General features: G+C 41.5%; 1 protein-coding gene across 3 annotated transcripts in view; it reads left to right on the top strand.

Moving 5' to 3' along the window:
- The window catches only part of ngly1 (N-glycanase 1), a 58,973-nt gene that overhangs the window by 2,717 nt on the left and 33,688 nt on the right, over window positions 1-22,568 (top strand). For 2 of the 3 annotated variants that reach the window (XM_077590846.1, XM_077590847.1), the window contains exon 3: window positions 17,564-17,758. The exons of the other annotated variant lie outside the window; for it this stretch is intronic. In XM_077590846.1, coding sequence (XP_077446972.1) covers window positions 17,564-17,758 — 195 coding nt within the window. The remainder of the gene's footprint in view (window positions 1-17,563; window positions 17,759-22,568) is intronic. 3 annotated transcript variants of the gene reach the window in all.

Raw genomic sequence — 22,568 nt, 5'->3', positions numbered from 1 at the left:
GATGAACTGAATCAGTTCTTTAACAGATTCAGTCCTGCCCCCACTCCCCTGACCCCCCAGACCAGAAGCAACTCTCCCCCCTCGTTCTCCTCCTCCTCTTCCTCCCCCTCTTCCACCGGTCTCTGCATTACTGTCGATCAGGTGATAAAACAGCTCAAGAAGATCGAGGCAAGGAAGGCCACCGGTCCAGACGGCCTCAGCTCCAGACTACTGAGAGAGTGTGCGGATCAGCTTGGTATAGTGATTCTGCATATTTTCAACCTCAGCCTCAGTCTGCAGAAGGTCCCCACCTTGTGGAAAACTTCCTGCGTGGTCCCAGTTCCTAAGACTGCGTACCCCAGGGAGCCAAACCACTTCAGGCCGGTAGCATTAACCTCTCACCTGATCAAGACATTGGAGAGAATCATCCTCAATCACCTCAGCCCCCTGATGAATGCAGAGCTGGACCCTCTGCAGTTCGCCTATCGTCCAGGCATTGGTGTGGAAGATGCTACCACCTACCTGATGCACAGGTCTCTTTCACACCTGGAGAACGCGGGAAGCACGCTGAGAATGATGTTTTTTGACCTCTCCAGTGCGTTCAACACCATTCAGCCGGTTCTACTGAGAGGGAAACTGGAAGAGGCTGGAGTAAGGAACCATCTAGCCGCATGGATCATCGACTTCCTCACTGACAGACCACAATATGTGAGACTCCAGGACTGTACGTCTGATGTGGTAGCTTGCAGCACGGGGGCCCCACAAGGCACAGTGCTCTCTCCACTCCTCTTCTCCCTCTACACATCGGACTTTAAACATAATACAGACACCTGCCACCTCCAGAAGTTCTCTGACGACACCGCTATTGTTGGACGAGTGACGGACGGAAACGACCTGGAGTACAGGGGAGTCATCACAGCCTTTGTTGACTGGTGTAGGCAAAACCACCTCTACATCAACACCAGTAAGACAAAGGAAATGGTCATCGATTTTCGGAGGAATTCTCAACAGACCACTCAGGTGAACATCCAGGGTACAGACATTGAAATCGTGGAGAATTTTAAGTACCTGGGTGTTCACCTCAACAACAAACTAGACTGGTCCACAAACACAGATGCCCTGTACAAAAGGGCCCAGAGCCGCCTCTACCTACTGAGGAGTCTACGGTCCTTTGGAGTGTGTAGGACACTGCTGAGGACTTTCTACGACACTGTGGTGGCATCTACAGTGTTTTATGCAGTGCTTTGTTGGGGATGCGGGAGCACGGAGAGGGACAGGAACAGGCTGAATAAGCTGGTCAGGAGGGCCAGGTCTGTTCTGGGCTGTCCTTTGGACTCTGTGGAGGAAGTGGGAGAGCGGAGGATGCTGACCAGGATGATGTCCACCATGGACAGCACCTCCCACCCCCTGCATGAGTCTGTGGAGTCCCTCCGAAGCTCCTTTAGCAATAGACTGTGGCACCCTCATTGCAGGAAGGAGCGCTTCCGCAGATCCTTCCTCCCATCAGCTGTCAGGCTCTTTAACAAAAAAATGGCTGTGTGTTGAGACCTACCGTATGCATGCATGTACATTTATGTGTATGTATGTATGTATATATGTGCTAAGCAACACACTTATTTAATTATATATTTATTCATGTATTTATTTCTTGACCTACTTATTACCTATCTATTTATGTCTAAAATGCCTTTCCTATTCCTGCATCCTCACCCTCTTGCCACTGGAACAACGAAATGTCCCGAATACGGGATGAATAACGTTATCCAATCCAATCCAATTATATGGTTAAAATATGTCCTAGTCTTCAATTGCAGCTAAAAAATAACCTACTAACCACTTTAGCTTGCTATGAACTAGTGCTTGTCTTTTGTTTTCTTTTGTGCCCCTGTAGGATGTTCTTTTCTTTGTTCTGAAAGATTTTGGTGAGACAAGTGACAAAATATAATAATAATAATAATCGGACATAGGCCCTGTCGTCATTATCAACAACACAAAAAAGCCTACTTGTCATCACACGCAGAAACTGCGTGTGACGAAATTGGTGGTGCTTCTCCATAAGCTGCGTTTACTCGGCAAAAGACCTAAATAAGTGCAAGTTACGGACTTGTAATTTGGCATTATGCTGTCGTGGATACAGGTCGCTTACCTCTCACTGTCTTTCACTTACCTTACTTCAGTCAGCTAGTAGGAGGCAGATCACCAGCCAAACATCTTTCCATATTACCGCAGAAGGTAATGTGTGTTATGTTACCGCAAGTTTAGATTTCTGATGGATGTGGGGAAAAAACTGTCCTTAAGCCTATTTGTCCGTGCTTTGTGGGACCTATAGCGTCTGCCAGAGGGCAGCAGCTGGAACAGATTGTGACCAGGGTGGTAAGGGTCCCCTATGATGTTCTTGGCTCTGCTGAGGTAACGAGGGCTGGCAATGTCTTCCAGTGAGGGCAGAGAGCAGCCGACAATCCTCTGGGCAGTGTTAATCACTTTCTGCATGGCCTTTTTGTCTGCCGCCGTGCTTCCAGCGTACCACACTGTGATGCCGTACGCCAGGATGCTCTCTACAGTGGTTCTATAGAAGGTTATCAGAAGCTTGGTGCCCAAGTTGTTCTTCCTAAGTACCCTGAGGAAATGGAGTCGTTTCTGAGCCTTCTTCACCACTGCCGTGATGTTTGTAGACCATGAGAGCTTATCCGTGACGTGGACCCCCAGGAATTTAAAGGACTGGACCCTGTCTACACATACTCCATTTATGAGGAGTGGGGCCAGATCTGTGCCGTGTTTGCGAAAGTCCAGGATTATTTCTTTAGTTTTCGTGGTGTTCAGTGTGAGATTGTTCACCGGGCACCACGAAGACAATTTGTTGACCTCATCTCTGTAAGCCGACTATATAGGAGACATTTGAAGATTCCATGGCCAATTCTCTTTATTAGCAGGGGGAAAAGGCGAGACTCGTGCTGACTCCATTTTTTTTAAAAGCCTTCATTGCCTCCGCCCAAAGTGGGCGTTAATTTGAATACAAGTGGGTGGGTTTCAGTCACAAAGGAACATTGCTGGTTTGAAATCAAGTACTGTTGGGTCTTAACTTGGACATCTGTTGAGACAAAGATTCTCAAGATATGTCACTTCCCTTTGAACCATAAAAACAGGATATTTAGACAGGTCAGGAAAAGTTTTACAAATGCCAGAACACAGCTCAATTGTTTATACAACAAACACAGTGCTATATACTCAAATCAGATAGTAACAGACACCTTGTTCAGTAAGCCTAAAGTCATTTTTTTTCAAGATAGCGCCATCAGGTGGCAGCCGTTGGTGGCAGTAGCTCTGTCCACTCTTATTTGTTTTTCGTTTTTTACAGCCTTTCTATCTTTTTTATAATATTTTAATATTTCTTAATACATTTCTTTTTACTTTACTTTGTACTTTCTACTTTTTACTTTCATGTTTTTACAACTTTCTTTGTTCTGTTAGCTTGGCCTCTTTCTGCTAGTTCTTTTTTGGAACCATTCAGCCATGCCTGTTGCCAGCATGTCTGTTTCCGTGCTCGCTACTGCAAACAAGGTGGCAGCCGGTAGCGGTTGCTCCGTCCGCTCTTGCTCGTTTTGGTTTTGCTGCTTTTCTATCTTTTTTAATTGCATTTTAATATTTCTTAATGCTTTCCCCATATACTTTGCTTTGTACTTTGTGCTTTTTGCTTTGTTATTCTGCGACCTTTGCGACTCAACCCCATCCGTCGCGTGGCTTGGTTTCTTTGTGCTAGTCCTAGATGTCTTTGGGAGCCGTTTAGCCGTGCCTCCGCTGTCATGCACGTGGGATCAGCTGTGAGCAGTAGACGATAGCAGTGGAGCTGCCGGTGCTTGCTGGGGTGCTTGTGTGCTTTGAAGCCCCACACCGACCTCTCCGCTGCTGCTGATCAGGTGATAGGACAGTTTAGGAGGATCTAGGCAAGGAAGATTGTTGGATCTAATCGATAAACATTCAATAACTTCGAATTAGAGGAAGCACACAGAGTCGGCCATGATGAGTTTTATCTAGCTTCAGCTGAAGGAGGGGGGTCAGAGCAGCCAGCGGCAGGAGCGCATCTATCCTCCAGCCTGACTAGTTTGAACTCCCTGAATCCCCCCAGCAGGTCGACTAGTTTTATTGACAAAGGTCATGTGACATAGGTACAGACTTTAGGCGGGAAACTGTGAACAAAGAAATGGGTCTGTCATGGTAGATGACGCGCCCCCAACTCATAGGTGTCACGGACGGAAATTTCCGCTAGGTCATGCAAAATTCTATTCTAGTGACTAAACTAAATAAACCTATTGACTAATAAAAAGCATAAGAATACATTCCATACTCCACATTTCCCCCCTGTAGTTACTATGAAAGAATTTTCATTAGACATCAATTTATATCCCTCCCATCCAGGTTCTAGAATACAAATATCATCAACAGTTACTTTCAACAGGGTATGGAAAATAATAAAATCACTTGTCAAGGCAGAGGCGAAAAACTCGAGGTATTTAGCGTCATTCGAGAAAAATTCCTCTGCGTCCCTCTTAATGAGCGAACACAATTTTTTAAGTCAAGACAAGTACAATTACCCGGACGGCTCGACATCGTGGGACCCGTCACACTTCGAAAGCGCAATAATCTCCAGTATGGTTTGCCATGCGGTGATACTGTATGTCACTGTAAGCTACCAGCGTGTGCTGGATAGTGTTTCAAATCATAACTTTGATACAGGGGATTACACACATAGAAAAAATACAGAACAGAAACAAAATCGCAAATGAGGGAGTTGCAAATTTAAACAGCATTGACTGGTTTCGTCTGGGATGAAGGTGCAGCAGTGTTCTCCCATCATGGCAAACACACCTCCATCCTCCGTCCCGCAACATCCCTAAGGGCTATGACAGTTTGGTTAATAAACACTCATGTAACAGTTCAATGTCTTTACACGAAGCATAACTTTATCCACCCCAAGTTGGGAAAATAGCAACTGTATGCTTTTCTGGGGGGGCGGACCACAACTTATGGTCACCAGGAACATCACTACCCCAGATTGCATCATGTGGTTTGAATTGCACTGATTTTGCACTGATTTTGATCTCTTACTATTATGTTCACTCCCCTTAAAAGGAATGCATCTCATCTGCACCACTGCAGATTTAAGTGTGGCGTCTAGACCCAGTGAATTCAGGTTGTCAGGATACCACACGTCTTCTCCATAGTAGTTCTCCAGATTGTTCTTTCATCTTGCTGTTGAGGGATCGAAGGCCCTCCAGGGCCTTGGTTAAACTCCCGTCAGCTGCTGTGTTGTTAGGGATGAACGTGCAATTTGGTCAGCGAGCTTATACTCATCTGGTACGCTGCGGGGAACCCCGATGTTGATGTAGGTTGGGTCCCCATCCAAGAGCGGACCGCTTGGCTCTGCTTTTCCAGTGATGAGGCAGGACGTTTCCTGCACTTGTTTTCCCAACTCGAGTCTCTGTGGGCGGGGCGTTCAGATACGCCCAGGCTGTCACTGACAGTCCAGTCACTGTGATGTGGATGGCAACAGCTTTCACTGTGGCTTCTGTATAGAGGTGCAAAGTCTATGGGAGGTCAGGGTTAAGTGAGGGGTGCTCGTGGCTGGTGAGTAGACGTCAGATGAGTTTCTTCACGGACAAGGGTTTTGACACCGTCCGACTTACAGTTCCACTCAGAGTCACCTGTCTCGAATGACCTTGACCTGAATCGACTTTGACTTTTCAGCGATCTTTGCTGCTGTGGAGGTTGGTGAGTTGGGCCACGAATGGGTCTTCCCATCGTGGAGAGAACCAGGACTTCCTTTTTATGACTCGGATCAGGATCCAGTCACCTGGCTTCACCACCTCCTGCAAGATAGACAAAAGGATCACGGCAGCTTACATGTTCTTTGGACAAGTTTCTCCAAACATTTTACCATCCACTCTGTAAGTAGATCTGCCTCACCCTTAGTCTCTTGTCATGGTTCACCTTCCCATAGAGGAAGTTGGAATGGTCTTCCAAGAACTATCTCAAAAGGTGTTAATCTCGAGCTAGTTGGCACTATCTTCATATACGTTCTGACCAGTGTTAGGCGTTCTGGCCATGGCTTCTTTATCTCTTCCATGGTTTTCTTAAGCCTTGGTTTTATCGTACCATTTGTTTGCTCTACCAGTCAGTCCCACACTCTTTTGGACATTGTCCTCGTTTGGGCCTGAGGTCATCTTGCACATTATATCTGTAACAAATTAAACAGTTCCTACAAAAATTTTAAAAGTAGGCATTTCGATGTCCATATCTCCCCCCTGTTGAGACATTGTCCATGGCTCAATTTTGGAGTACATTTTTGGTAGGCACTGTAGGCCTTTAGCTGTGTACAGGTCGTCTGCAGACTGTTCTTGAGATCGGCTCAGCCCTTGTTGCTGTGCATACTGTGCAGCAAGTGTCCGCGCTGCCTCCCCAGCTGCCGCACTCTGTCGCTGTCTTCAAACACGTACTCAACATCTGCAGACAGCTATTAGGTTGGGCTTAATACCCCAATGAACAAAAATCACAACAATCTTACTTATTCCATCACTATAGTTTGTGAAAATCTAAATGCCTTATCAGTCAAAATTAAATATGCTAGCTGATATTCTATTTTGATCACTGCTTCCTTGTTAAGATAAAGAACTATATTTGTTTTTTTTTTCTTTCCTACAATTACACAAATTAACTAATCATACCAAAAATAGGAAAAATACAAAAAGCAAACCAGACTGCTTTCTCCTCAGGAAAACAGCTTTCCCGTTCTCTGTAACAGTTTAGATTCACATCAATTAATATTCAGAAACAAAATGCACACATTTATAATTCTGAAAAGAATTGAACCCACTAAAATGTAACCACCCCTTGTTTGTCAGGGTCAACATTTTTAGCATAACTGTGTCTTTTAGAGCAATTAAAGCCCATTACTTTTAAAATGCATACTAATCAAGTCCCAATTCAATTAACAATGTGTATCGCGTTGCATATTAACTCAGTTTTTTGAAATTCAAAATATCCCAAACTAGTAGTCTTTTTATCAAATGTAACATTCCATTGGAGTTTGTCAATCAGCTCCTATAAAACTTTCTTAATCAATATTTCTCAATAGTCAGGCATAAAATTAAAATCTAGTTACATTTCTATCCATTGTAGTTTCTCTTTTCTCTCTAATTGTTTACTTTAACTATCTGTAAGAAGGTGTAGTCTCAATTGAAACGCTTTTTTATATGGAGACAATAAAACCAATATAAAAAGTTCCTCATGGCTTACAGCATTGCTCCCCGAGCAATAATCTTTCCAATCAATATTGGAGTGCTTGCCATTTTGTCTGATTACGTCAAAAAGTTTATCTTACCTATCTCCTCACGCTTCAACTGAGAGAACCTTCTTACAGAGCACAAAATGGATCCGCTATTTTCATGTCTGCGGTCTGTCAGGAACAATTGCACGGACACTCTCATCCTGGGTTGCTGTCCATGTTTCCTGTTGAGAAATGCAATCTCCCTCTGCCAACCCAAAATTAATGCGTTTCTTTAAAGTTTTTTCTTTTATGCAGACATATGATTAGCCTCATCCTCCAATTCCAATCGTGTAGCTAATAATGGCGTTTGGTACATTCCACTAAATTGGATTTCCATTTTTTTTTTCTTCGGAACGAAATATGGAAACTTTTGTCAATTCAGTCAATTATTTTGTTAACACAATTTGGATGCCATTATCACAATAAATCAATAGTACTTTGGAATTTGGTATCAAGCACTGTCTTTTCAGTGCTCCTAAATTTTGCATAGCAGATTTGTTTCTCCACTTCAAATTTCACGTTTGGAGTACTGCTGCTTTTACCATTAAAATTTCATTTGACTAAACAATTTTCCATAATTTTCATCAAAAATTGATTTCAAATTTCTAAATCATTTTCCACCTTGATATCTGATTGATTATATCTTGATGGTCGGCCAATTAGAAACACAAAAAGACAAACAAACAACCATTCATTTACACTCAGTGGTCTGCAATTTTTCATCACTGGTGAAGAGCCATCCCCAGTCTGGGGCTTCTTGGCAGCTAACCACCTTTTTGCTGTGCTATCAGCCTAATCATTCTCAAAAGAAATAGGTTAATGTTGTTTGGTTGACATCAACTGTTTGATGCTAATGCAATTAATATTCTAATAGTCATTAATATGAACCACGCTAAAGCATATTCCATCTGCTGATGGGCAAACAATGAAATACCCTCCGTGCACTGACGGTATTCCATGATGTTTATTCCATCTCAGTGAAATCATGCCTATCCTAAATTAATTATTCTATCTAAATTTACCTAATAATTTGGATAAATGCCATTTCTGCATTGTTCTCTTGTTTGATATCATTATTAATTTGGATGATTCTTAATACTTAAGTCTAAATCGCAAATCACTCTCATATTGCTAAAACCAATAGTTAAAGCTCTGGCTGAATTCCTATCCGCTCTAAGAAGGCGGTTTTATTTAAAATAAGAGCCATTTTCTGTGCTCACTGTTACCTCAATTAAAATTTAGGGAAAATAACCTTTCACTAGGCATTTCCTAATATAAATAAATATCAGTGTTTAATAAAGGACCCATAATTTGTCACTAATATATTACAACACTGTCATCTCTCTGTCTCTCTCTCCTTCCCTCCCCCTCCGTGGGGAGACAATCGGACTCAAGTGATTTAGGTTCAAACCTGCAGTGGCATTTGCGTGCTGTGGTTCCTCTCTCTCTTTGTGCAGGGGGAGGGGGCCTTGGGCTGGGCTGGTGTGGGCTCTCTCCTGGGTCCAGGTGTGAAATGGGCAGTAAGAGCTATGGGCGAGCCCCCCCCCCCCTCTTTTTGTTTGCACCGGGTGTGCTTGGCTTGTCGGGTGAGGGGTGTCCGCTTCTGTGAAGGGGGCCTGGCTGTAAAGTGGGCTTCTTGCCTGGCTCCACATTATTCGGCCATTTTCGTCCTTTGTTCTGTCTTACATGTGCTCATTCCCCCTTCTCTCTCCCTTTTGTAGCTCATCTTGCCAAAGGCCGTACCTCTTGAGCTCATGTTCAATGATCTTCATAGGGAGGGCCCCAATTTTGAAATGTGTGACTATTACCTGAACTTGTGAAAAACATATAATTCTTGTTCTCCATGAAGATAGAAAGTTTCTTGAGGAAAGACAACCACCTAAAGCAGCTCCTCATCCTTTCTGTCCAGAATCTTCACAAGCATGTTAACCATGTTTTTGTTTCATTCTTCAATGATCAGGAAAATCTCTCAGCATGAATTCCACATCTTCTTACTTCACGTCCCTTTGTTTGAACGTTTTTTTTTAAAACAATGGTCACATGTTACGCTATTAATACATTTAAGGCGATATTTTACGGCGATTCTCTAGGGACGTCGCATCTAATTTATTATCTCTTTAATACTTATCTTTTATTATCCTATTTATCCGTCTACGCCGTCTTTTTAACCGTTATTCTCTTCAATCCTCTCGATTCATGAGCGCATACCAAGCGCGTACCAAGCGCGACATAAAGCGCGTCACGGCCTACTTCCGGTTCTTAACAAACGCTTCTGGTTTATATAATAGTAGTACTATACTTTTTAATCGAGCGCTTTCTTACTCATCGGGTGCAGTATTTTTGGAAGCTTTATTTTTGACAATCTCCAGAAATCCTTTTAACAAAGGGGACTCTAACCCCCACCTTAGGGGGACTTTTAACCCCCACCCTAGGTTAAGCCGCGTCACCAGCCCACCTCTTGGATCGACATTTAGTTGGCCAGACCGACTAAATGTACGTCCGTTGCATACCTCACGTATCTATTTTCCTTTTTTCTGACATGCGTACTTCTCAACAGTATGCACAATTTATCCCCTATTTATGAGGCGTTTTTCTCGACTATTCCACGAATGAAAAACGGGATTCCCACCAGCCTTGTCCTAAATATTAATTTTAAACAGCCCCTTACCGTCTCTTGTGCCTCCTCTTTTTCGATGGGGGTTCGTTCTTCAAACGGGCCGCGATCGACCGAAATGCCTCTCTCTTTCAAAGTAAGAGTAGCTGACGTCAGTAATTCTTGGCCTTCAGTCCACCGCGGTCCGAAAATTCAGAAATGAATCTCCCGGGTTTCGGCACCAGAAAATGTTGGATCTAATCGATAAACATTCAATAACTTCGAATTAGAGGAAGCACACAGAGTCGGCCATGATGAGTTTTATCTAGCTTCAGCTGAAGGAGGGGGGTCAGAGCAGCCAGCGGCAGGAGCGCATCTATCCTCCAGCCTGACTAGTTTGAACTCCCTGAATCCCCCCAGCAGGTCGACTAGTTTTATTGACAAAGGTCATGTGACATAGGTACAGACTTTAGGCGGGAAACTGTGAACAAAGAAATGGGTCTGTCATGGTAGATGACGCGCCCCCAACTCATAGGTGTCACGGACGGAAATTTCCGCTAGGTCATGCAAAATTCTATTCTAGTGACTAAACTAAATAAACCTATTGACTAATAAAAAGCATAAGAATACATTCCATACTCCACAAAGATGATCTTTTAAACCTCCAGATTACTGAGGGACTGTGCGGATCAGCTCAAAAGAGTAATTCTGCATATTTAACCTCAGAAGGTCCCCACCTTGTGGACTTCCTTTGTGTGGCTCCAGTATTTTACCTAGGTCTACAATGTCTTCTGTGTCTTGCTACTGCAACCAAGGAAATTTCCCGAATACGGGATTAAATAAAGTTCTAATCTAATCCTACATTCTTGTATTCACGCCTTTTGAATATGACACAAACGGGAATGTGCATTTTCAAATATGTTACAAACCCCCTGTTTACACAGCTAAAACTGTGTAATAAAACGAGCATACAAATCAAATACACATCAAAACCTGCAGTAAAGAAAAAAAACATACGTTACACACTCTTTCAGGGGTCCCCAATCACCTGGCCGGGAAGAGGTACCGGTCCGCGAGCCACCTGGTACCGGTTTGTCAGAGAAATAAATATTAACGTTTTCACTCTCGGCCTCCTACTTGATATGAGAAAATATGTTATAATAATGATAATAAATAATTGCTTTTATGTTTAGGACTTATTTTTTGCCGTTGTGGACGTCGCCCATGGAACATACAGCCCCTTCACAGCCACACTTCTGTCTTAAATTGTCTCCCGCCGCATATGCTAGTCCGGGAGAAAATAGGAAGAGCTTTACCGGTCCGCGGTGAGAAAAAGTTTTGGGACCACTGCACTACTTTGTTATGGTAACAAAAATCTAGAAAGAAAATATGAAAATCAAATCCTCTTCGACTAGATAGCCCGCAATATAAGTTCTTCCTCAGCTGTGATTACTGTCACCCCACCAAACGGCCAGCATGTTTAGGCCAGGTTTACGGCACGGCGGGAGTGAAGCTCTGACTGTTTCATCAGGAGTCGTAAATCCTCTACCGCCCGCTCCAAGATGTGGGTTTGAACCCACTTGGGTGCGACAATCTCATGTTGTCCATGCCTCCATATTTCCATGTTTAGCTTTCCACACAATCAACAGTTGTTAATTGCTCAGGAGAAACCCACATGAGGGAAAGTTCAAAGCACATTGAATTAATCTTAATTTAGGCAGCCAATTTCATCCTATTCAAGTCTGTCTTTAAATTCCTATAACATGTAATGTAGCAAATCATTCTTACACAGAAATAACAGTAACGTCCTTTTAGCCATATTGATAACACAATAACAAAGTAACTTCATTCATTCATCCATTTCTCTTTTGTATCACTTATCATAATGAAGTACATAACATTAAAACATTTTGTGAATAATGTCTGGTCACTTTAATAAAAATAGCATGTTTCTCAATTTTAATTACCGTATTTTCACACATAAAACGCACCATGTAATAGGGCGCAGTCTCATTTGCGAGTATATTTTGTCAATACATAGGACGCTTCATTTGAAAAGGCGCTAGCGTATGTTATGCTAGCCGCTAGCATATGTTATGCTAGCCGCTAGCGTATGTTATGCTAGCCGCTATCGTATGTTAGGCTAGCCGCTAGCGTGTTTTTTTAAAAGACGGCACGGGCAAAATTAAGTTTGATAATGCTTTATTGAGGTATAAGGTACACTCTGATATAAACAGTTGGGCGTTTAACATGCTAGGCTCCACTGTCAGTCAGAGTTGTGTATTCCGGGAACTTGATTCCAGCTTTGACGAAAGCTCGAACAACAGTGCTGGCCGACACTTGAGCCCAGTCATTCACAATCCATTGTAACTCGCAACATGCATCACTCCCAAGCCTCTGATTCGCCTCGCTGTTATATTAGCATCAACAATTCATGTCACGTAACTCGTGCGACGCTGCCTGCCCAAACTATTATGTTGGCAATCCGTTGGCAATCCGTTGGCAATCCGTTAGCAATCCGTTAGCAATCCGTTAGCAATCCGTTAGCAATCCGCTAGCAATCCACTAGCAATCCGTTAGCATCCGTTAGCAATCCGTTAGCAGTCCGTTAGCAATCCGTTAGCAATCCATTAGCAAAGCTGTTGAAATGCTGTTCGATCCATGGCTTAAGTCCATTTTCCAAGTGTTCACACCCGCATTCTGTTGTCATTCACCTCAGGCATTTCCTTTGTATAGCTCTAATATGCTGTTTCTTTGAGTATTGAGTGTTTTTGAGGGTTAAAGTGCTGCAAGCACACAAAAGTCAAATGCCTTGCCACTCCCCTGGAATGTTTTGAATGGATTTACCGTAATGCGCGGGGAGGCTATTTTTAGGGTGAATGTCCGCTGGGTTGACCGCAATAAAACCAGTCACAAAAATTGAATTTAGTGCACAGACAAGGCGCACCGACCGATTGGGCGCATCGACCATTTTAGAGAAAATTTTAGACTTAAGTGCGCCCTATAGGGTTGGAAATATGGTATTTTAAGACACCATTAAACAAAAATCACAATAGTCCTACTTATTGCATCACTATAGTTTGTGAAAATCTGAAGGCCTAATCAGTCAAAATTAAGTATATTAGCTAGTATCATTGCTTCCTTGTTAAGATCGAGAGCTCTATTTCTTTTCTGCAATTACACAAATTTACTAAACATACAACATATCAAACTTTTTACTGTAATAAATAGTCAAACTGTCTTCCTCCATATGCAAATTCCTTACTTCTCACCAGTGAACATAAGAAGGTAGACTTGATTCCTAGACAATAGCATTCTATTGTCTAGGAATCAAGTCTACCTCCTTATGTACAAACAAAAATCATGTAAACTAAAAATAGGAAAAATACAAAAGGCAAACCGGGGCTGTTTTCTCCTCAGGAAAACAGCTCTCTCGTTCTCTGCAATAGTTACATTCACATCAATTAATATTCAGAAGGAAATGCAAACATTTATATTCCTTAAGAGAATTGAACCCTCTCCCCCTGTTCCTCAGGGTTAATATTTTCAGTAACTGTGCCCTTTACAGCAATTAAACCACATAACTTATAAAATGCATTCTTATTAAGAAGTCCAATCTAGTATCTTATTTCAATAGTTAGACATAAAATAAAAATCTAGTTACATTTGTATCCATTATTCACTTAAACATCAAAAACATAAAAACAATTTACAGTTAATTTTGGACATTAATTGGCCTTTTCAATTTAGTTACATGCATTTCAAATCACTTTGGATAAATGGCAAAAATCAAACGAAGGTAGCCTACAACACTAATCAGTATTCTGGACAAAAATCAAATAAAACAACATTTAACTTGATACTTAGAAACCTGTCCTTATAAACTGTTAACTTGGAAATCGTGACAAACATGATATAAAAAGAAAACAATCCTTTAATAGTTACCTGTCAAATTGTTCCTCGGAAACATTTACCGTAATAAAACATTTGCAATCCCCATATAATTGTATCTAATTATAACAGTGCACTCATTTAACCTAAACAGAAAGCATTTCAAATAGGCTTTTACTCCAAATCTCCAAATGTTACCTCTTTCTACAATAGTTAAGTCCAATTTAGCATAATAAAAACAATTGTTTTACAACTGCCAGAACAAAGCTCAATTGTTTATACAATAAACACCAGTGCTATGTACTCTGTTCCGTGTGCGGTCGATTGGTTCCCGGTCTTTTGGTCGCCGTCTTTTGGTCGCCCGGACCGCAACAACGGGCGACCAAAAGACCGGCGACCAAAAGACCGTCGACCGAAACACCGGCGACAAAACAAGGTAAAACAACACGGTCTACGCATCAATAAAAGCCAACAATGGCCATGAGCAGTTTCACTGAGCCGACATGTGAGTGTATAAGAGTTTGTATGTACATGAGTTGTCCCCTTAGGAAGGTACGTCAGTCAGGGTCTTGACAAGTTCTCCAACAAAAAACAATAAAAGTCAGGGAAATTTGGAGCTTTTCTTTAGCCTAATAATTAATAGGGCATTAAGTATGACTAAATAGTAATTTGCAGTTTGTATTTAGGGCATTTGAGCAACGACTTAAATGGTAATTATCAGTAACCTTCCGGGTGACCAAAAGATCGGCGACCAAAAGACCGGCGACCAATCGACCGTGTACCACTCTGTTCACACATTCCTGTGAAGAATTCTACCCAGGCCCCATGATGAGATAGTGACAGGCACCTTGTTCACTAAGCTTAAAGTCATCCTACATTCTGGCGGGAAATATCTTTTGAATATGACACAAACGGAAATGTATAATTAAAAATGTTATACCCCCTAACCCCCTCCCCAACTCGCTGCCCCCTTTGTGAATAGTATCATTTTTGTTTAAAATTCCAAGTACACGAGTGCGGAAGATTGTATCTTGTTAAAATTAACAACATTGACAGTGAGCGTTCCACTGCTATCCACAGAGTGAATGTGCAATTTCACTTCATTCTAGTAAAATAAATCAGTTTTTCTAAATCAAATGCTCCCAGGCTTTTCATCACGGCTGTCTCACAAAAACAACTCTCTGCGTTTAAAAAAAAATGTTCCACAATCTTTACTACTACCACCTAAACCCTTTAAAATATTATAACGATATTAAAATGTAGTATGAAATATGTATACAAATATTCTGTTAACATATGTACACATAAACGCAACATAAAATGTTAAAACTCTACGATGAACGAGGCTCGTAGCTATTCAACCATAATCACGGACAAGATCAAACGTACAACCTTTAATATGCGCATTTCCTGGATCCCACAACAAACGAAACGACATGGTGACATTTTTTAAACCAGGGGTCCTCTACCTTTTTCTCCCCACAGACTAGTAAAGCTCTTCCTATTTTCTCGTGGACCGGCATATGGAGACTGCGACAAAAGCATGGGTGGGTTTGGACGGACAAGTCCACGACAGTAAAAAAAAAAAAAAAAAAACTAGTCCAAAGCATATTAGCAATTATGTATTATTACTATAACAACTTTTCTCATTTCAAGTAGGAAGCCGAGAGTAATAATGTTAATATTTATTTCTCTGATGGACCAGCACAAAGTGGCTCGTGAAACGGTGCCGGTCCATGAACCAATGGTTGGGGACCGCTGATTTAAACTACTGAAAAATGAGGAGATAAAAAATACTTCATTAAGAGCAAGGCTAATGGAGACCTATTTTACTTATTGGAACTGTTAGTATACTCCCTTTGCAAAAGTGATGCTCTGCCGTAATCCTCTGACCCCCTAAAAAAAAAACAACAACACAGTGTCAGAAGTGGGATAAAGACATGTTTATAACTGCAAAAGGGAGAACATAAAAGGTTTTTTTTATTTCTCCCCTTATCAAAATTTGGTGATGCTTTAGGTCAGGGGTGGCCAACTCCGGTCCTCAAGAGCCGCTATCCGGTGTGTTTTCCATATCTCCCTCTTCTAGCACACCTGAATCAAATGACCAACTCATCAGCAAGCCGTCCAGAAGCTTGATACCGATCCTGATTATTTGATTCAGGTGTGTTGGTGGAGGGAGACATGGAAAACAGACCGGATGGCGGCTCTCGAGGACCGGAGTTGGCCACCCCTGCTTTAGGTCCACTAAAGGGGCATGACAAATGTTTCCATAACAAAGGGATATAAAAGCTGCCTGCAGCAATACTGTTTAATATGCAGATGCCACCTTGGTTTACAAAATCTTACATCACAAAGCTCCTCCTCCACTGCAAGAGTTCATCATTTTCTGAACCGCTTTATCCTCATTAGGGTTGCAGGGGGGGCTGGAGCCTATCCCAGCCGACTCCGGGCCAGCGGCGGGGGAAACCCTGAATCGGTGGCCAGCCGATCGCAGGGCTGATAGGTTCACCAATAGGCATTCCCAAAAGCATGCACAAATAAAGAGACAAGACAATCTTCTGGGTTTTCTTGCAAGGAGAATCGAACCTTTCAGGTCTCTACCCAAGTTTGTTCTGGCGTCACACGCTTCTTTTCCTTGTTTATTAACTTCAAGGACCCTAGTTACAATGGACGTCTCAACTCTCAAGGGAGGGGTGAGAAACAGAAGTGAGACGTCAAATAGTCAAAACAAATGAAGGTCATGTGAGACGAAGGATCTTCTCTACATTCCAGCAGTCCAAGTGGATTCGGCTTCCCTTTTGTTTCGTCTAATTAAGGAGCAAAGCATTTACTTTGTTGGAAGCAGGCATTTTAGATGTAGTAAGCGAAGCACTTTCTTCATTGCAAGCAAATATATAATATTGTAAGACTAATAACCCTAACAAGGGCACAAGGAGACGGACAACTATGCATACTCACACCCATACCTAGGGGCAATTGAGAGTGTCCAATCAGTCTACCATCCATGTTTTTGGTATGTGGGAGGAAACCGGAGTAGCTGGAGGAAACCCATGCAGGCCCAGGGAAAGCTCCAGACAGGTGGACCGACCCGGATTTGAACCCAGGACCCCAGAGGTGTGAGGCTGACGCGCTAATCACTGTCGCCGGGCCGCCTACTGCCAGATTTTGTACAAAAAATTCCAACACATCAACAAGGGGTGGCTCTAGAGGTGACTGTTTAGTTCCCTTCAAAAAGAGTGCATTCAGCCAAAGCATTATCTCTGTCCGTGCTTCACATACATAAAAGTACATTCATATGAATTCATCCCTACAACCTCATTCAACACTAAAGTAAACACATTTTTGTTTTAACTTTAAACAAAGTAACACATGGCCCAAAATGTTCTATTTTTTTTTCAATGCAGAACTGCTTTAGTGCAAACCAGCTTTCGTCTAAACCTGATTCAATGCAGGATTCTAAACATGAAAAAAAATCATCTTAAAGAATCTATAGCACTTTGTTATTTTCGAATAAATGGCACATCACAACATTAAAATTTAGCAATCCAGGTAAACTTATCACCACAGAGCCAAAAGACAAAATTAACTTATTCAAATCAGAACTGTGCAGCAACAATGCTGCGGCAGGACCATGAACGCCTCGGGTAACGTGAAAATGTACTAGGACATTGTTGGAGTATGGAAATTGAATTTTCAACATGTACTAGTTCGTTGGCGCAGTCAGAGTTAAATAATATATTTTTTTGTTAGAATCACTTTGCATATGTTTAAAATTCTAGACAGAGACACATTTGGTATTTCCAAAGTCTACATCGTTGGACCAACTGAAGATAATCAGAGAATCCATAGCTGCACAACGAGACCAGAGGCTTGGATTATTAGACGATGACCACCTTTCGACTGAGGATGGTGAAGAAAGTCCAACTTCATCATGCAATGTGGTCTCCGCACTACCTTTCCATCATGCATCACTGGTAATGTTAATGTTTCTGAAAGTGACGAGAAATTTCGGAAATAAAATGAATATATTTTTGGACTGTTAAAATGACCATGTGACAAAAGAGTTCTAATGTCAATGTATACATTTATATATACATACAGACACACACAACATATTTTAACACACACCCACACACCGTATTTTCACACACACACACCGTATTTTCACGCGCGCGCACACACACACACACCGTAATTTTCACACACACCGTAATTTTCACACACACACACCGTAATTTTCACACACACACACACACACACCGTAATTTCACACCTACAGGGCACACTTAAGTCTAAAATTTTCTCTAAAATGGTCAATGCGCCCAATCGGTCGGTGCGCGTTGTCTGTGCACTAAATTCAATTTTTGTATGGCCCTGACCGCTTGAGTGACTGATTTTATTGCGATCAACCCAGCGTACGTTCACCTAAAAAATAGCCTCCCCACGCATTCCAAGCATTACGGTAAATCCATTCAAAACATCCCAGGGGAGTGGCAAGGCATTTGACTTCCGTGTTCTCGCGGCGCTTTTAACCCTCAAAAACACTCTCAATATTCAAAGAAACAGCATTTTAGAGCTATATGGAGGAAATGCCTGATGCGAATGACAACACAAGGCGATGTGAATGCTTGGAAAATGGACTGAAGCCATGGATCAAACACAATGTAACAGTTTTTGTAAAAAAAAAAATCTCCCAGAAAAAAAACGTGATGTAGTGAAACCCCCCGATAGTTGAAGCAGTGCTATTCGAGGGATTACTGTATATACATACAGTTATACCTTTAATTACGAATGCCTCTAGGTCCGAAATTTTCAGGTCACAAATTTTTAATCTGCAAATGAGTGACTCGAGATACGAAAAAGATGCAAGTTACAAAATCCCCCAAAACGTAAACGCATTTCCTTGTCCGTTATTTTATTTGGAAAATATTGTCGCAAATGCATTGATTCTCACTTTAGAACATTGCTACCCTCTACTGGGCTTTCATTTCATCGCGCTCATTCTATCTAATCTATAATCCTTATAAAGCGTGATTTATGGGTGTGTGAGTGTGTGTGTGTGTATCTTAAGATTCTCTCGCTACGTTTGTCCAAACCATGCAACGTAGAGAGTTGAATTTTTTTATGGTGGCCAGAAACGGCTGTCGGATTCTAATAGACGATTGATTGAATTTCTTCACCTTCTCTAAGTTTGTAAACTCAACTTTTATTTGTTACATCTGAAAGCAGAGTTGATGCATGAATCGTTGTTTTTACATGATGCATAAACGCACCGCGTTTCTAGGTGCTTCCCAGAACACTTTTTTCCTGTCGTAACGGGAGTTATAAAACATCTACCCATCCGTAAATCACGCTTTATCTATCCTTTAATCCAGTGTTTCCCAACCAGTGTGCCGCGGCACACCAGTGTGGGATGCTCAGGGGTGCCGCGGGAGATTACAAGAAATCATACATCGTAATAATCTAAGAGTTGGGAATCGGTTCATATTGTTATTTCACAGTTTCCTCCGTGTCTGCTTATGTTTGTTTCCCTACTCTTGTTTGTCCCTCCTGTCTTGCCGTTCCTGACGCACAGCTGCACGAGAGGAACGGGAAGACAGGAGTAATTAATGATGACGTTAAATCAGTATGGAAAAAACAATGGTTTTGGAATAATTTGGGTGGGATTTAATTCCTGATAATAAACTTTTAATGAGAACGACTTTATAATGTTAATATAGGTGACATAGTTTTAAATTAATATAAATAATAATAAAACAAAAGAATAAAAAAAATCAAAATCATGAAAAATATAAATAAATAAATAATATAAAGAAGATTTTCAGATTGTGGTGTGCCTTGAGATTTTTTCTATGCAAAAAGTGTGCCGCAGCTCAAAAAAGGTTGGAAGACACTGCTCTAATCCTTATAAGGCGTGATGTACAGATGGATGTGTGTGTGTGCACCTGGAAACTTGCTAGCGGAAATTCTCCCCAAAATGATGTTTGTAAATTATGTGGAAAGGCGTCTTGTGTCAGCGCGTCCAGCACCATCGTCTCTCGCTGAGAGAGGGAAAAAAAGTGTTTCGGGGAGCAGGAATAGATAGAGCGTGATTTATGGATGGATGGATGTTTTATGTTAACATTCTCACGCTACTTTTGTCCAAACCCTGCATCGTAGAGAGTTGACATTATGGTGGCCAGAAACGGCTGTCGGATCCAAAAGTGCGTCGTACAGAGTTGACATTTTTTATGGTGGCCAGAAACTGCTGTCGAATCCTAATAGACGAGTGATTGAATTTCTTTACCTTCTCTAAGTGTGTAAACTCAAGCTTTGAGCATTTGCAAGTATTATCGATGAGTATGCCTGACCTGAAATATGTTAGCTTGCTGCTCTCTTGAGCTATTGAAGATATTAGGTGCTAATAATAGTAATAAATTAATAATTAATAAATGGAATGTGTCATTAAAAACAAGTTGTTCCTTAAACAGAAGGTAAACAACTATCTTTTCTGTAAATTTGGTGCCAATACATCAAATTGCTTGGGAGCTATTGGAGATATTAGGTGCTAGTAACAGTAATACATTAATAATTAAATGGAGTGGGTTTTTGAAAAACTAAAATGTGTTCGTTAAACAGAAGGTAGTTACCTATCTTTTCGGGCCAATCTGTGAAATGGCTTGGGAGCTATTGAACAAAATAGGTGCTATTAACAATAATAAATCAATCTATAATCCTTATTAAACATGATTTATTGGTGTGTGAGTGTGACTGTGTGTGTGTGTATGTGTGTATGTGTGTGTGTATGTGTGTATGTGTTACGATCGCGCCGCGTCGTCGTGGCGCGATTGGGAATATATTAGGACCCAGCCGCGGGAAGCCGGAGGTGAATCGAGGCAGTTAGCTTCAAACGACATCCTTTAATAAATGAACAGGGATCTATAAATCAACAATGGCTTAGAAACAAAACGGCAGCATGCTGCGCGCATGCATGAACAGAAGTAACGATCCGACAATGGTATTATGACTCATTGATCTTTAAATACCAAAACAGGAAGCAATCAGCAGATTGACTGAAGCTGCTCTCTGACGGCACGTCAGGAGGGACAAACAGGCCGCTCCTGACAGTATGTGTGTATGTGTGTGTGTGTATGTTAAGATTCTTTCGCTACGTTTGTCCAAACCGTGCAACGTCGAGAGTTGAAATCTTTTATGGTGGCTAGAAACGGCTGTCGCATCCTAATAGACAAGATTGAATTTCTTCACCTCCCAGTGTGTAAACTCAATCTTTTATTTGTTAAACAACCATTTTTCAAAACAGATTTTTTTTAATGGCGCAACAATTGTCTTTTATACAGTATACAGCAATACCTCGACATACGAGTCCCGACATATGACGAATTCCGAGAAAATATTTACCTTAAGATATGAGATAAATTTTGAGATACGAGCATATGAGACAGCTAGTTCGCCAGGGCGCGAGAGGCTGCTTTATGATTTCTCTTTCGCCGCATCTCCCTTGCGCACAGATATCTACGAGCACTGGGTGGAGCGTTGCATTCTTCCTTTTTTTTCATTAGTCAGTGCAGAATTAAGGGAAACTCAATGGATCCAAAGCAAGTCGGTGCAATCAAGGGTAGTGCGAAGAAAAGGCGTATGATGACAATCGATATTAACCATGAAATAATGGAAAAACATGAGTAGTGTACGGGTGATTGAACTGGCTCGTTAATGCGTATGGAGAAGCATGAAGTTCGACCCAAAGACCGCGGTGGAATACATGAACCTCTTTGCCTTGGTTATTGCACAAGAAGGTTTAATTTTAGCATAATGTAAGATTAAAACTTTTTAAGTGTGTGAATAGAATCTAAGTTCATTTACGTTAAATTCAAAGTTTTGTTACGTTACGAGCGCATCCGTCAAGTTACTCTCTCTCTCTCCCCTATCAACGAACTCCCCGTTGTATAAAATAATGCCTCATTTCATTATTAAACATCATAACCACTAGTTATGGGAACATAACTAGTTTGTCAGGTTACGAGCACAACCGTCAAGTGACTATCTCTCGCCCTCTCTCTCCTATCCACGAACTCCCCGTTGTATAAAATAATGCCTCATTTTATTAATAAACATCACAACCACTAGTTATTTGTTACTCTGTTAGTAGATGGTGAATTACAACCAATAAAAATGTCTTTACATTATAATATCCTGTTTTTTGGTGTTTTTTCAGAGGGTAGGAACAAATTAATTTGTATTTAGTTCATTTCTATAGGAGACGTTGATTTGAGATAAGAGTAAATCAACATACGAGCTCAGTCCCGGAACACATTAAGCCCGTATCTCAAGTTACCACTGTAATGACAATAAAAGCATTGAATTCAATTCAATTGCCTGTCTCACAACAAGCACTATCCATGCTTAAGACTCTTACATACCTGTCCACCTGAGCGAAATGCTCCCCTTATTAATGAATGCAATTCCCCTAATTAAGCGATTAAAAACCGTACAAATGCAACACAGCACATATTTTCACACACACACATAGGGCACACGTAAAAGTCTAAAATATAGTACAGTCATACCTCGTCATACGACCGCTCGTCATACAATATTCTCGTCTTACGACGGAAATTTCGATCGAATAGTTCGCCCGAGATGCGATCAAAATTTCATGATCCGACCAAGCCAGGTGGCCATGGCACTGTCTTTTTTGCATCTCTTTCGTGTATAAAATACATCTACGAGCACTGGGCGGACTTTGCATTTCCACAACCGTTTTTCCCCCCACTTTGGTCTACATTT

This window comes from Stigmatopora argus, chromosome 21 (assembly GCF_051989625.1).
Source record: "Stigmatopora argus isolate UIUO_Sarg chromosome 21, RoL_Sarg_1.0, whole genome shotgun sequence".
Lineage (NCBI taxonomy): Eukaryota > Metazoa > Chordata > Actinopteri > Syngnathiformes > Syngnathidae > Stigmatopora > Stigmatopora argus.
The sequence above is the reverse complement of the archived record's forward strand: the minus strand, read 5'-3'. Positions and strand labels throughout refer to the sequence as shown.